Here is a 15,147-nt window from a genome sequence, read left to right on the forward strand (position 1 = left end):
CATGTACTACAGAGCGGTAACACTACAGCTCACCCATGTACTACAGAGGTAACACTACAGCTCACCCATGTACTACAGAGGTAACACTACAGCTCACCCATGTACTACAGAGGTAACACTACAGCTCACCCATGTACTACAGAGGTAACACTACAGCTCACCCATGTATTACAGAGCGGTAACACTACAGCTCACCCATGTACTACAGAGGTAACACTACAGCTCACCCATGTACTACAGAGGTAACACTACAGCTCACCCATGTACTACAGAGGTAACACTACAGCTCACCCATGTATTACAGAGCGGTAACACTACAGCTCACCCATGTATTACAGAGCGGTAACACTACAGCTCACCCATGTACTACAGAGGTAACACTACAGAGACCCCAAGGACTACAGAGGTAACACTACAGCTCACCCATGTACTACAGAGGTAACACTACAGCTCACCCATGTACTACAGAGAGGTAACACTACAGCTCACCCATGTACTACAGAGGTAACACTACAGAGCCCCCATGTGCTACAGAGGTAATACTACAGAGCCCCATGTGCTACAGAGGTAACACTACAGTGCCCCCATGTACTACAGAGGTAACACTACAGAGCCCAAATGTGCTACAGAGGTAATACTACAGAGCCCACATTTGCTACAGAGGTAACACTACAGAGCCCCCATGTACTACACTGAGGTAACACTACAGCGCCCCCATGTGCTACAGAGGTAACACTACAGAGCCCCCATGTACTACAGAGGTAACACTGCAGTTTAGCTTCCAGCCTTATCCTACAGTGTGTTGCTGCTGGAGAGATGTTGGCTACCATTTCTGGGGTTCAGATCGGAGAATGGCTCTGGTCACTATTTGGCACACACTTATTTCTGCACATTGTCACAATTCTATTTGCTTTTTCTGCAGATGACGTTGCGGTTGATGATGGCGGTGAGCGTCGCGGTCCTAGGATCTTTACAGTTTGGCTACAACACAGGAGTTATTAATGCACCACAGAAGGTAAGAGCCAAGAATCAGCTCTCCACCGCATAATCCATTATTATACATTTATAATAATCCAGCCAGCAGGAAACCTTGGTGTGGGGCTCTGCATGGTGTATACAGCGGCAGCGATATACAGCGCGTACGGTGGCAATTGGTCACACACTCGCTGCATACCACGTGTACAGTGGCAGCTGGCCATGCACTCGCTACATATTGCGTGCAGAGTGGGAGCTGGCCATGCACTCGCTGCATACCGTGTGTACAGTGACAGCTGGCCATGCACTCGCTACATATTGCGTGCAGAGTGGGAGCTGGCCATGCACTCGCTACATATTGCGTGCAGAGTGGGAGCTGGCCATGCACTCGCTACATACCGTGTGTACAGTGACAGCTGGCCATGCACTCGCTACATACCGTGTGTACAGTGACAGCTGGCCATGCACTCGCTACATACCGTGTGTACAGTGACAGCTGGCCATGCACTCGCTACATATTGCGTGCAGAGTGGGAGCTGGCCATGCACTCGCTACATACTGTGTACAGTGACAGCTGGCCGTGCACTCGCTACATACTGTGTCCAGTGGCAGCTGGCCATGCACTCGCTACATACTGTGTACAGTGACAGCTGGCCATGCACTCGCTACATACTGTGTCCAGTGGCAGCTGGCCATGCACTCGCTACATACTGTGTACAGTGACAGCTGGCCGTGCACTCGCTACATACTGTGTACAGTGACAGCTGGCCGTGCACTCGCTACATACTGTGTGTACAGTGACAGCTGGCCGTGCACTCGCTACATACTGTGTGTACAGTGACAGCTGGCCGTGCACTCGCTACATACTGTGTACAGTGACAGCTGGCCGTGCACTCGCTACATACTGTGTGTACAGTGACAGCTGGCCGTGCACTCGCTACATACTGTGTACAGTGACAGCTGGCCGTGCACTCGCTACATACTGTGTGTACAGTGACAGCTGGCCGTGCACTCGCTACATACTGTGTGTACAGTGACAGCTGGCCGTGCACTCGCTACATACTGTGTACAGTGACAGCTGGCCATGCACTCGCTACATACTGTGTCCAGTGGCAGCTGGCCATGCACTCGCTACATACTGTGTACAGTGACAGCTGGCCGTGCACTCGCTACATACTGTGTGTACAGTGACAGCTGGCCGTGCACTCGCTACATACTGTGTACAGTGACAGCTGGCCGTGCACTCGCTACATACCGTGTGTACAGTGACAGCTGGCCGTGCACTCGCTACATACTGTGTACAGTGACAGCTGGCCGTGCACTCGCTACATACTGCATGTATGGCGGCAGCTATCTGCTCACTCACTATGGGGCGAGCCTATATGCCTCATGTAGGCCTATAGTCGCCATGGTACAGGCCGGATTGTCATGTGTTTGTCCCACTGTGTGTGAGATCTGCACACGGAGGTTATTTGGGGTGACAGGGGGCAGTGCTAATACTCCAGACTGTTGTCATCATTCATGAGAGGCGGGTGTAAAAAAACAAACAAGGACTCTGAGGAGACACATGGACATGCAGAGCCTAAGATAGTTCATCTCATTAGGAAGATTAACCTTCCTGCAGATACCTGATCAGGATACGGACACCCCTGCTGGAATATGCCAGCCGAGGAAGAGTCGGCCATGACGGACCCTCCTTACATCCATAAATCAGAATGTGGACTGAAACACAAGAGGGGAGCCCCGACAGTATCGCCATATTATAGCAATCCTTTCCACTTCTAATCAATGACCACTCACAGGAGGAAGAAATGCCCTGCACTTGTTACCCCGGGGGCGCTATTACAGGGCCACACTATTGCCATTCAGCTCTCTGTCATAAGCTGTTATGTCTCACATGATTACCGACAGACTGCATGGTGCGGGTCACAAACGTACACCATTCTGACCGAAAAATAGAACAAAATGTACTGAGTTAGAAGGGTTTCCAATACATTATATGGATCAAGGCATCTCAGGACCCCCAGGCATCTCGGGACCCCCAGGCATCTCAAGACCCCCAGGCATCTCAGGACCCCCAGGCATCTCAGGACCCCCAGGCATCTCAATGCGTCAGAGTGCTCGACAAAAAAATCAGCGAGATGCATTCACAACGAGTAATACTAAATGGCTGCACATCGACCTGGAGGAGAGTCAAAAGCGGGGGCCACAAGGCTCTGTCCTGGGCATAGTGCTGTGTAATATCCGCAAGGCTCTGTCCTGGGCCCAGTACTGTGTAATATCCGCAAGGCTGTCCTGGGCCCAGTGCTGTGTAATATCCGCAAGGCTCTGTCCTGGGCCCAGTACTGTGTAATATCCGCAAGGCTGTCCTGGGCCCAGTGCTGTGTAATATCCGCAAGGCTGTCCTGGGCCCAGTGCCTGTGTAATATCCGCAAGGCTGTCCTGGGCCCAGTGCTGTGTAATATCCGCAAGGCTGTCCTGGGCCCAGTGCTGTGTAATATCCGCAAGGCTGTCCTGGGCCCAGTGCTGTGTAATATCCGCAAGGCTGTCCTGGGCCCAGTGCTGTGTAATATCCGCAAGGCTGTCCTGGGCCCAGTGCTGTGTAATATCTGCAAGGCTGTCCTGGGCCCAGTGCTGTGTAATATCCGCAAGGCTGTCCTGGGCCCAGTGCTGTGTAATATCCGCAAGGCTGTCCTGGGCCCAGTGCTGTGTAATATCCGTAAGGCTGTCCTGGGCCCAGTGCTGTGTAATATCCGCAAGGCTGTCCTGGGCCCAGTGCTGTGTAATATCCGCAAGGCTGTCCTGGGCCCAGTGCTGTGTAATATCCGCAAGGCTGTCCTGGGCCCAGTGCTGTGTAATATCCGCAAGGCTGTCCTGGGCCCAGTGCTGTGTAATATCGACAAGGCTTTGTCCTGGGCCCAGTGCTGTGTAATATCAACAAGATTTTGTCCTGGGACCGGTGCTGTGTAATATCCGCAAGGCTCTGTCTTGTGTAATATCTGCAAGGCTCTCTCCTGGGCCCAGTGCTGTGTTACATCTTTATAAATGATAGGGACAACAGAATTATTGGTAACTCATAAAATTCACAGAAGATACTAAGATAACAGGAATCACCAGCACTATAGAGGAAAGACAGCAGATTCGAAATAATCTAGAGTTCTAGACACGTGAACAATGGACCGAGGAGAACGGGATCGGATTTACCAGGGACAAATGCAACATCCTACATTTGGGTAACAAAAATTTAAAAAGCAAATATAGTATGGGAGGAATAGAACTAAGCGATAGCACCGGAGAAAAGGACTGGAGCATAAAACTAAGCGATAGCACCGGGGAAAAGGACCGGAGCATAAAACTAAGAGATAGCACTGGGGAAAAGGACCGGAGCATAAAACTAAGAGAGCGCACCGGGGAAAAGGACTGGAGCATAAAACTAAGCGATAGCACCGGAGAAAAGGACTGGAGCATAAAACTAAGTGATAGCACCGGAGAAAAGGACTGGAGCATAAAACTAAGCGATAGCACCGGGGAAAAGGACCGAAGCATAAAACTAAGAGATAGCACCGGGGAAAAGGACCGGAGCATAAAACTAAGAGATAGCACCGGAGAAAAGGACTGGAGCATAAAACTAAGCGATAGCACCGGAGAAAAGGACCGAAGCATAAAACTAAGAGATAGCACCGGGGGAAAGGACCAGGGCATAAAACTAAGCATTAGCACTGGAGAAAAGGACCGAAGCATAAAACTAAGAGATAGCACCGGAGAAAAGGACCGAAGCATAAAACTAAGAGATAGCACCGGGGAAAAGGACCAGAGCATAAAACTAAGAGATATCACCGGGGAAAAGGACCGAAGCATAAAACTATGAGATAGCACCGGGGAAAAGAACTACGGAATAAAACTATCTCTTAGTTTTATGCTCCAATCCTTTCCCCTAGTGCTATCTCTTAGTTTTATGCTTCGTTCCTTTCCCCCAGTGCTAAGATAACACCGGGGAAAAGGACCGGAGCATAAAACTAAGAGATAGCACCGGGGAAAAGGACTGGGGAATAAAACCTAGAGATAGCACCGGGGAAAAGGACTGAAGCATAAAACTAAGTAATAGCACCAGAGAAAAGGACCGGAGCATAAACCTAAGACTGCAGAAAAGGACTGGAGCATAAAACTCAGTGATAGCACCAGAGAAAAGGACCGGAGCATAAACCTAAGACTGCAGAAAAGGACTGGAGCATAAAACTAGGTGATAGCACCAGAGAAAAGGACTGAGGCATAAAACTAAGACTGTAGAAAAGGACCAGAGTATAAAACTAAGCGATAGCAGCGGGGAAAAGGACTGGGCCAAATAGTAGATCACAGATTCATCATGAGCCAACAGTGCGGAGCTGCAGCTAAAAAGGACAACAAAATTCTGGGATATATCAAGACAAGCATTGACTCTAAATCAAGAGAAGTCATTATTCCCCTATACTCTGTCCTGGTCAGACCGCACCTGGAATACTGTGTACAAGAAAGACAATCGATATATTGGAGCAAGTCCAGAGAAAAGCAACCAAGATGGTAGAAGGGAAACACACAAAGTACAAGAAGCAATGGGAGGAAACTAAATTAAAGCAGATAGAGATTAAATATTAGAAAAAACTTTCTGCCAGTGAAGGCGGTCAGGGAGCGGAACAGGCGGCCACAGGAGGTGGTGAGCTCTCCATCAATAGAAATCTTCAGAAGGAAGCTGGAGAAACATATAGCTGGGATGATTTAGGAAATCCTGCACTCACAGGTGGTTGGACCCAATGGCCCTTGAGGTCCCTTCCAACGCTACCTTTCTCTGATTTTAGGAGTGCTCAGTACATGATTGTGTTCTTTTCCACAGTTTTGCATATGCAGGTTATATATTAGGATATAAACGATAACCGTATCACTCAGTCCCAGTCATTCATTGCCCATAGCATATCTCCCCAGGCTGAGGCAGATTAGGGCAGATACAGGTAGTCCCGTTACACTGTGAACAGTAATTGTGGCAGTTCTGTAAACCAGCCAATCCTCGTCCATGTTTCACAAGTCGAGTAGCGTTTCAAGTCACTGTGAACGTTCGTTTTAATAGATTATTGGTCTTGCATGGGCCCTTAGAGCTACAATGCCACTTTAAGGTGACTGTACTGGCGTTAAGGCTCATGTCCCAGATGGTTTAACAGTAACTCATTTGTAAAGGAGGTTTCCAGATCTGAGCTTCTACCACAGGGTGCTACAGGGATAAGTCCAACTGCAAGCTTCAACTGCCAAGCACACAATGAATGTATGTGTCTGGCCTGAGCTGGCACAGAAGCATTACCGGCTTCTCACCAGAATGTATGTGTCTGGCCTGAGCTGGCACAGAAGCATTACCGGCTTTTCACCAGAATGTATGTGTCTGGCCTGACCTGGCACAGAAGCATTACCGGCTTCTCACCAGAATGTATGTGTCTGGCCTGAGCTGGCACAGAAGCATTACCGGCTTCTCACCAGAATGTATGTGTCTGGCCTGAGCTGGCACAGAAGCATTACCGTCTTCACACCAGAATGTATGTGTCTGGCCTGAGCTGGCACAGAAGCATTACCGGCTTTTCACCAGAATGTATGTGTCTGGTCTGAGCTGGCACAGAAGCATTACCGGCTTCTCACCAGAATGTATGTGTCTGGCCTGAGCTGGCACAGAAGCATTACCGGCTTCTCACCAGAATGTATGTGTCTGGCCTGAGCTGGCACAGAAGCATTACCGTCTTCACACCAGAATGTATGTGTCTGGCCTGAGCTGGCACAGAAGCATTACCGGCTTTTCACCAGAATGTATGTGTCTGGTCTGAGCTGGCACAGAAGCATTACCGGCTTCTCACCAGAATGTATGTGTCTGGCCTGAGCTGGCACAGAAGCATTACCGGCTTCTCACCAGAATGTATGTGTCTAGCCTGAGCTGGCACAGAAGCATTACCGGCTTCTCACCAGAATGTATGTGTCTGGCCTGAGCTGGCACAGAAGCATTACCGGCTTCTCACCAGAATGTATGTGTCTGGCCTGAGCTGGCACAGAAGCATTACCGTCTTCACACCAGAATGTATGTGTCTGGCCTGAGCTGGCACAGAAGCATTACCGGCTTCTCACCAGAATGTATGTGTCTGGCCTGAGCTGGCACAGAAGCATTACCGTCTTCTCACCAGAATGTATGTGTCTGGCCTGAGCTGGCACAGAAGCATTACCGGCTTCTCAACAGAATGTATGTGTCTGGCCTGAGCTGGCACAGAAGCATTACCGGCTTCTCACCAGAATGTATGTGTCTGGCCTGAGCTGGCACAGAAGCATTACTGGCTTCTCACCAGAATGTATGTGTCTGGCCTGAGCTGGCACAGAAGCATTACCGTCTTCACACCAGAATGTATGTGTCTAGCCTGAGCTGGCACAGAAGCATTACCGGCTTCTCACCAGAATGTATGTGTCTGGCCTGAGCTGGCACAGAAGCATTACCGTCTTCACACCAGAATGTATGTGTCTGGCCTGAGCTGGCACAGAAGCATTACCGTCTTCTCACCAGAATGTATGTGTCTGGCCTGAGCTGGCACAGAAGCATTACCGGCTTCTCACCAGAATGTATGTGTCTAGCCTGAGCTGGCACAGAAGCATTACCGGCTTCTCACCAGAATGTATGTGTCTGGCCTGAGCTGGCACAGAAGCATTACCGGCTTCTCACCAGAATGTATGTGTCTGGCCTGAGCTGGCACAGAAGCATTACCGTCTTCACACCAGAATGTATGTGTCTGGCCTGAGCTGGCACAGAAGCATTACCGGCTTCTCACCAGAATGTATGTGTCTGGCCTGAGCTGGCACAGAAGCATTACCGTCTTCTCACCAGAATGTATGTGTCTGGCCTGAGCTGGCACAGAAGCATTACCGGCTTCTCACCAGAATGTATGTGTCTGGCCTGAGCTGGCACAGAAGCATTACCGGCTTCTCACCAGAATGTATGTGTCTGGCCTGAGCTGGCACAGAAGCATTACTGGCTTCTCACCAGAATGTATGTGTCTGGCCTGAGCTGGCACAGAAGCATTACCGTCTTCACACCAGAATGTATGTGTCTGGCCTGAGCTGGCACAGAAGCATTACCGTCTTCACACCAGAATGTATGTGTCTGGCCTGAGCTGGCACAGAAGCATTACCGGCTTCTCACCAGAATGTATGTGTCTGGCCTGAGCTGGCACAGAAGCATTACCGGCTTCTCACCAGAATGTATGTGTCTGGCCTGAGCTGGCACAGAAGCATTACCGGCTTCTCACCAGAATGTATGTGTCTGGCCTGAGCTGGCACAGAAGCATTACCGGCTTCTCACCAGAATGTATGTGTCTGGCCTGAGCTGGCACAGAAGCATTACCGTCTTCACACCAGAATGTATGTGTCTGGCCTGAGCTGGCACAGAAGCATTACCGGCTTCTCACCAGAATATATGTGTCTGGCCTGAGCTGGCACAGAAGCATTACCGGCTTCTCACCAGAATATATGTGTCTGGCCTGAGCTGGCATAGAAGCATTACCGGCTTCTCACCAGAATATATGTGTCTGGCCTGAGCTGGCACAGAAGCATTACCGGCTTCTCACCAGAATGTATGTGTCTGGCCTGATCTGGCACAGAAGCATTACCGGCTTCTCACCAGAATATATGTGTCTGGCCTGAGCTGGCATAGAAGCATTACCGGCTTCTCACCAGAATATATGTGTCTGGCCTGAGCTGGCACAGAAGCATTACCGGCTTCTCACCAGAATGTATGTGTCTAGCCTGAGCTGGCACAGAAGCATTACCGGCTTCTCACCAGAATGTATGTGTCTGGCCTGAGCTGGCACAGAAGCATTACCGGCTTCTCACCAGAATGTATGTGTCTGGCCTGAGCTGGCACAGAAGCATTACCGTCTTCACACCAGAATGTATGTGTCTGGCCTGATCTGGCACAGAAGCATTACCGGCTTCTCACCAGAATGTATGTGTCTGGCCTGAGCTGGCACAGAAGCATTACCGGCTTCCCACCAGAATGTATGTGTCTGGCCTGAGCTGGCACAGAAGCATTACCGGCTTCTCACCAGAATGTATGTGTCTGGCCTGAGCTGGCACAGAAGCATTACCGTCTTCACACCAGAATGTATGTGTCTGGCCTGAGCTGGCACAGAAGCATTACCGTCTTCACACCAGAATGTATGTGTCTGGCCTGAGCTGGCACAGAAGCATTACCGGCTTCTCACCAGAATGTATGTGTCCGGCCTGAGCTGGCACAGAAGCATTACCGGCTTCTCACCAGAATGTATGTGTCTGGCCTGAGCTGGCACAGAAGCATTACCGGCTTCTAACCAGAATATATGTGTCTGGCCTGAGCTGGCACAGAAGCATTACCGGCTTCTCACCAGAATATATGTGTCTGGCCTGAGCTGGCACAGAAGCATTACCGGCTTCTCACCAGAATGTATGTGTCTGGCCTGAGCTGGCACAGAAGCATTACCGGCTTCTCACCAGAATGTATGTGTCTGGCCTGAGCTGGCACAGAAGCATTACCGGCTTCTCACCAGAATGTATGTGTCTGGCCTGAGCTGGCACAGAAGCATTACCGGCTTCTCACCAGAATGTATGTGTCTGGCCTGAGCTGGCACAGAAGCATTACCGGCTTCTCACCAGAATATATGTGTCTGGCCTGAGCTGGCACAGAAGCATTACCGGCTTCTCACCAGAATGTATGTGTCTGGCCTGAGCTGGCACAGAAGCATTACCGGCTTCTCACCAGAATGTATGTGTCTGGCCTGAGCTGGCACAGAAGCATTACCGGCTTCTCACTAGAATGTATGTGTCTGGCCTGAGCTGGCACAGAAGCATTACCGGCTTCTCACCAGAATGTATGTGTCTGGCCTGAGCTGGCACAGAAGCATTACCGGCTTCTCACTAGAATGTATGTGTCTGGCCTGAGCTGGCACAGAAGCATTACCGGCTTCTCACCAGAATATATGTGTCTGGCCTGAGCTGGCACAGAAGCATTACCGGCTTCTCACCAGAATGTATGTATGTGTCTGGCCTGAGCTGGCATAGAAGCATTACCGGCTTCTCTCCAGAATGTATGTGTCTGGCCTGAGCTGGCATAGAAGCATTACCGGCTTCTCACCAGAATGTATGTGTCTGGCCTGAGCTGGCACAGAAGCATTACCGGCTTCTCACCAGAATGTATGTGTCTGGCCTGAGCTGGCACAGAAGCATTACCGGCTTCTCACCAGAATGTATATGTCTGGCCTGAGCTGGCACAGAAGCATTACCGGCTTCTCACCAGAATGTATGTGTCTGGCCTGAGCTGGCACAGAAGCATTACCGTCTTCACACCAGAATGTATGTGTCTGGCCTGAGCTGGCACAGAAGCATTACCGGCTTCTCACCAGAATGTATATGTCTGGCCTGAGCTGGCACAGAAGCATTACCGGCTTCTCACCAGAATATATGTGTCTGGCCTGATCTGGCACAGAAGCATTACCGGCTTCTCACCAGAATGTATGTGTCTGGCCTGAGCTGGCATAGAAGCATTACCGGCTTCTCACCAGAATGTATATGTCTGGCCTGAGCTGGCAGAGAAGCATTACCAGCTTCTCACCAGAATGTATGTGTCCGGCCTGAGCTGGCATAGAAGCATTACCGGCTTCTCACCAGAATGTATGTGTCTGGCCTGAGCTGGCACAGAAGCATTACCGGCTTCTCACCAGAATATATGTGTCTGGCCTGAGCTGGCACAGAAGCATTACCGGCTTCTCACCAAAATGTATGTGTCTGGCCTGAGCTGGCACAGAAGCATAAGGCTATGTGCGCACGTTGCGTACTAGCCCTGCAGATATTTCTGCAGCGATCTGAAGAGCACATGTGCGCTTTAGATCGCTGCAGAAATCTCCATAGTGAGCGCCGATTCCATGCGCTCTGCCTGCAGCTCCTCCCATAGACAGAGCAGGAGCTGCCGGCAAAGCGCAGGAAAGAAGTGACATGTCACTTCTTTTTGCGCAGCGCTTCGGCAGTAGCCGAAGCGCTGCGCTCTTAGACGCCACGTGCGCACGGCCCCTGCACAATCTCCATAGACTGTGCAGGGGACGCTGGACGCATGCAGTTACGCTGCGCTACAAAGCGCAGCGTAACTGCATGTTTTTACGCAACGTGCACACATAGCCTTACCGACTTCTCACCAGAATGTATGTGTCTGGCCTGAGCTGGCACAGAAGCATTACCGGCTTCTCTCCAGAATGTATGTGTCTGGCCTGAGCTGGCACAGAAGCATTACCAGCTTCTCTCCAGAATGTATGTGTCTGGCCTAAGCTGGCACAGAAGCATTACCGGCTTCTCACCAGAATGTATGTGTCTGGCCTGAGCTGGCACAGAAGCATTACCGGCTTCTCACTAGAATGTATGTGTCTGGCCTGAGCTGGCACAGAAGCATTACCGGCTTCTCACCAGAATATATGTGTCTGGCCTGAGCTGGCACAGAAGCATTACCGGCTTCTCACCAGAATGTATGTATGTGTCTGGCCTGAGCTGGCATAGAAGCATTACCGGCTTCTCTCCAGAATGTATGTGTCTGGCCTGAGCTGGCATAGAAGCATTACCGGCTTCTCACCAGAATGTATGTGTCTGGCCTGAGCTGGCACAGAAGCATTACCGGCTTCTCACCAGAATGTATGTGTCTGGCCTGAGCTGGCACAGAAGCATTACCGGCTTCTCACCAGAATGTATATGTCTGGCCTGAGCTGGCACAGAAGCATTACCGGCTTCTCACCAGAATGTATGTGTCTGGCCTGAGCTGGCACAGAAGCATTACCGTCTTCACACCAGAATGTATGTGTCTGGCCTGAGCTGGCACAGAAGCATTACCGGCTTCTCACCAGAATGTATATGTCTGGCCTGAGCTGGCACAGAAGCATTACCGGCTTCTCACCAGAATATATGTGTCTGGCCTGATCTGGCACAGAAGCATTACCGGCTTCTCACCAGAATGTATGTGTCTGGCCTGAGCTGGCATAGAAGCATTACCGGCTTCTCACCAGAATGTATATGTCTGGCCTGAGCTGGCAGAGAAGCATTACCAGCTTCTCACCAGAATGTATGTGTCCGGCCTGAGCTGGCATAGAAGCATTACCGGCTTCTCACCAGAATGTATGTGTCTGGCCTGAGCTGGCACAGAAGCATTACCGGCTTCTCACCAGAATATATGTGTCTGGCCTGAGCTGGCACAGAAGCATTACCGGCTTCTCACCAAAATGTATGTGTCTGGCCTGAGCTGGCACAGAAGCATAAGGCTATGTGCGCACGTTGCGTACTAGCCCTGCAGATATTTCTGCAGCGATCTGAAGAGCACATGTGCGCTTTAGATCGCTGCAGAAATCTCCATAGTGAGCGCCGATTCCATGCGCTCTGCCTGCAGCTCCTCCCATAGACAGAGCAGGAGCTGCCGGCAAAGCGCAGGAAAGAAGTGACATGTCACTTCTTTTTGCGCAGCGCTTCGGCAGTAGCCGAAGCGCTGCGCTCTTAGACGCCACGTGCGCACGGCCCCTGCACAATCTCCATAGACTGTGCAGGGGACGCTGGACGCATGCAGTTATGCTGCGCTACAAAGCGCAGCGTAACTGCATGTTTTTACGCAACGTGCACACATAGCCTTACCGACTTCTCACCAGAATGTATGTGTCTGGCCTGAGCTGGCACAGAAGCATTACCGGCTTCTCTCCAGAATGTATGTGTCTGGCCTGAGCTGGCACAGAAGCATTACCAGCTTCTCTCCAGAATGTATGTGTCTGGCCTAAGCTGGCACAGAAGCATTACCGGCTTCCCACCAGAATGTATGTGTCTGGCCTGAGCTGGCACAGAAGCATTACCGGCTTCTCACCAGAATGTATGTGTCTGGCCTGAGCTGGCACAGAAGCATTACCGGCTTCTCACCAGAATGTATGTGTCTGGCCTGAGCTGGCACAGAAGCATTACCGGATTCTCTCCCGATTGTGTCTGGCCTGAGCTGGCACAGACGCATTACCGGCTTCTCTCCCGATTGTGTCTGGCCTGAGCTGGCACAGAACCATTACCGGCTTCTCTCCCGATTGTGTCTGGCCTGAGCTGGCACAGAAGCATTACCGGCTTCACACCAGAATGTATGTGTCTGGCCTGAGCTGGCACAGAAGCATTACCGGCTTCTCACCAGAATATATGTGTCTGGCCTGAGCTGGCACAGAAGCATTACCGGCTTCTCACCAGAATATATGTCTCTGGCCTGAGCTGGCACAGAAGCATTACCGGCTTCTCACCAGAATGTATGTGTCTGGCCTGAGCTGGCACAGAAGCATTACCGGATTCTCTCCCGATTGTGTCTGGCCTGAGCTGGCACAGACGCATTACTGGCTTCTCTCCCGATTGTGTCTGGCCTGAGCTGGCACAGAACCATTACCGGCTTCTCTCCCGATTGTGTCTGGCCTGAGCTGGCACAGAAGCATTACCGGCTTCACACCAGAATGTATGTGTCTGGCCTGAGCTGGCACAGAAGCATGACCGGCTTCTCACCAGAATATGTGTCTGGCCTGAGCTGGCACAAAAGCATTACCGGCTTCTCTCCATAATGTATGTGTCTGGCCTGAGCTGCACAGAAGCATTACCGGCTACTCTCCCGATTGTGTCTGGCCTGAGCTGGCACAGAAGCATTACCGGCTTCTCACCAGAATGTATGTGTCTGGCCTGAGCTGGCACAGAAGCATTACCGGCTTCTCTCCATAATGTATGTGTCTGGCCTGAGCTGCACAGAAGCATTACCGGCTTCTCTCCCGATTGTGTCTGGCCTGAGCTGGCACAGAAGCATTACCGGCTTCTCACCAGAATGTATGTGTCTGGCCTGAGCTGGCACAGAAGCATTACCGGCTTCTCAACAGAATGCATGTGTCCGGCCTGAGCTGGCACAGAAGCATTACTGGCTTCTCACCAGAATGTATGTGTCTGGCCTGAGCTGGCACAGAAGCATTACCGGCTTCTCACCAGAATGTATGTGTCTGGCCTGAGCTGGCACAGAAGCATTACCGGATTCTCTCCCGATTGTGTCTGGCCTGAGCTGGCACAGACGCATTACCGGCTTCTCTCCCGATTGTGTCTGGCCTGAGCTGGCACAGAAGCATTACCGGCTTCTCACCAGAATGTATGTGTCTGGCCTGAGCTGGCACAGAAGCATTACCGGCTACTCTCCATAATGTATGTGTCTGGCCTGAGCTGCACAGAAGCATTACCGGCTTCTCACCAGAATGTATGTGTCTGGCCTGAGCTGGCACAGAAGCATTACCGGCTTCTCAACAGAATGCATGTGTCCGGCCTGAGCTGGCACAGAAGCATTACTGGCTTCTCACCAGAAAGTATGTGTCTGGCCTGAGCTGGCACAGAAGCATTACCGGCTTCTCACCAGAATGTATGTGTCTGGCCTGAGCTGGCACAGAAGCATTACCGGCTTCTCTCCCGATTGTGTCTGGCCTGAGCTGGCACAGAACCATTACCGGCTTCTCTCCCGATTGTGTCTGGCCTGAGCTGGCACAGAAGCATTACCGGCTTCACACCAGAATGTATGTGTCTGGCCTGAGCTGGCATAGAAGCATTACCGGCTTCTCACCAGAATGTATGTGTCTGGCCTGAGCTGGCACAGAAGCATTACCGGCTTCTCACCAGAATGTATATGTCTGGCCTGAGCTGGCACAGAAGCATTACCGGCTTCTCACCAGAATGTATGTGTCTGGCCTGAGCTGGCACAGAAGCATTACCGTCTTCACACCAGAATGTATGTGTCTGGCCTGAGCTGGCACAGAAGCATTACCGGCTTCTCACCAGAATGTATATGTCTGGCCTGAGCTGGCACAGAAGCATTACCGGCTTCTCACCAGAATATATGTGTCTGGCCTGATCTGGCACAGAAGCATTACCGGCTTCTCACCAGAATGTATGTGTCTGGCCTGAGCTGGCATAGAAGCATTACCGGCTTCTCACCAGAATGTATATGTCTGGCCTGAGCTGGCAGAGAAGCATTACCGGCTACTCACCAGAATGTATGTGTCTGGCCTGAGCTGGCACAGAAGCATTACCGGCTTCTCACCAGAATGTATGTGTCTGGCCTGAGCTGGCACAGAAGCATTA

At 51.1% G+C, this 15,147-nt stretch overlaps 1 protein-coding gene across 3 annotated transcripts in view; it reads left to right on the forward strand.

Annotated features, from left to right (window-relative positions):
• Positions 1–15,147, forward strand: part of LOC142256395 (solute carrier family 2, facilitated glucose transporter member 1-like) — a 211,432-nt gene that overhangs the window by 178,478 nt on the left and 17,807 nt on the right. For all 3 annotated transcript variants that reach the window (XM_075328057.1, XM_075328059.1, XM_075328058.1), the window contains exon 2: positions 923–1,015. In XM_075328057.1, the coding sequence (XP_075184172.1) occupies positions 923–1,015 (93 nt within the window). The remainder of the gene's footprint in view (positions 1–922; positions 1,016–15,147) is intronic.

Source organism: Anomaloglossus baeobatrachus, chromosome 11 (assembly GCF_048569485.1).
Source record: "Anomaloglossus baeobatrachus isolate aAnoBae1 chromosome 11, aAnoBae1.hap1, whole genome shotgun sequence".
In the NCBI taxonomy this organism is placed as follows: Eukaryota; Metazoa; Chordata; class Amphibia; order Anura; family Aromobatidae; genus Anomaloglossus; species Anomaloglossus baeobatrachus.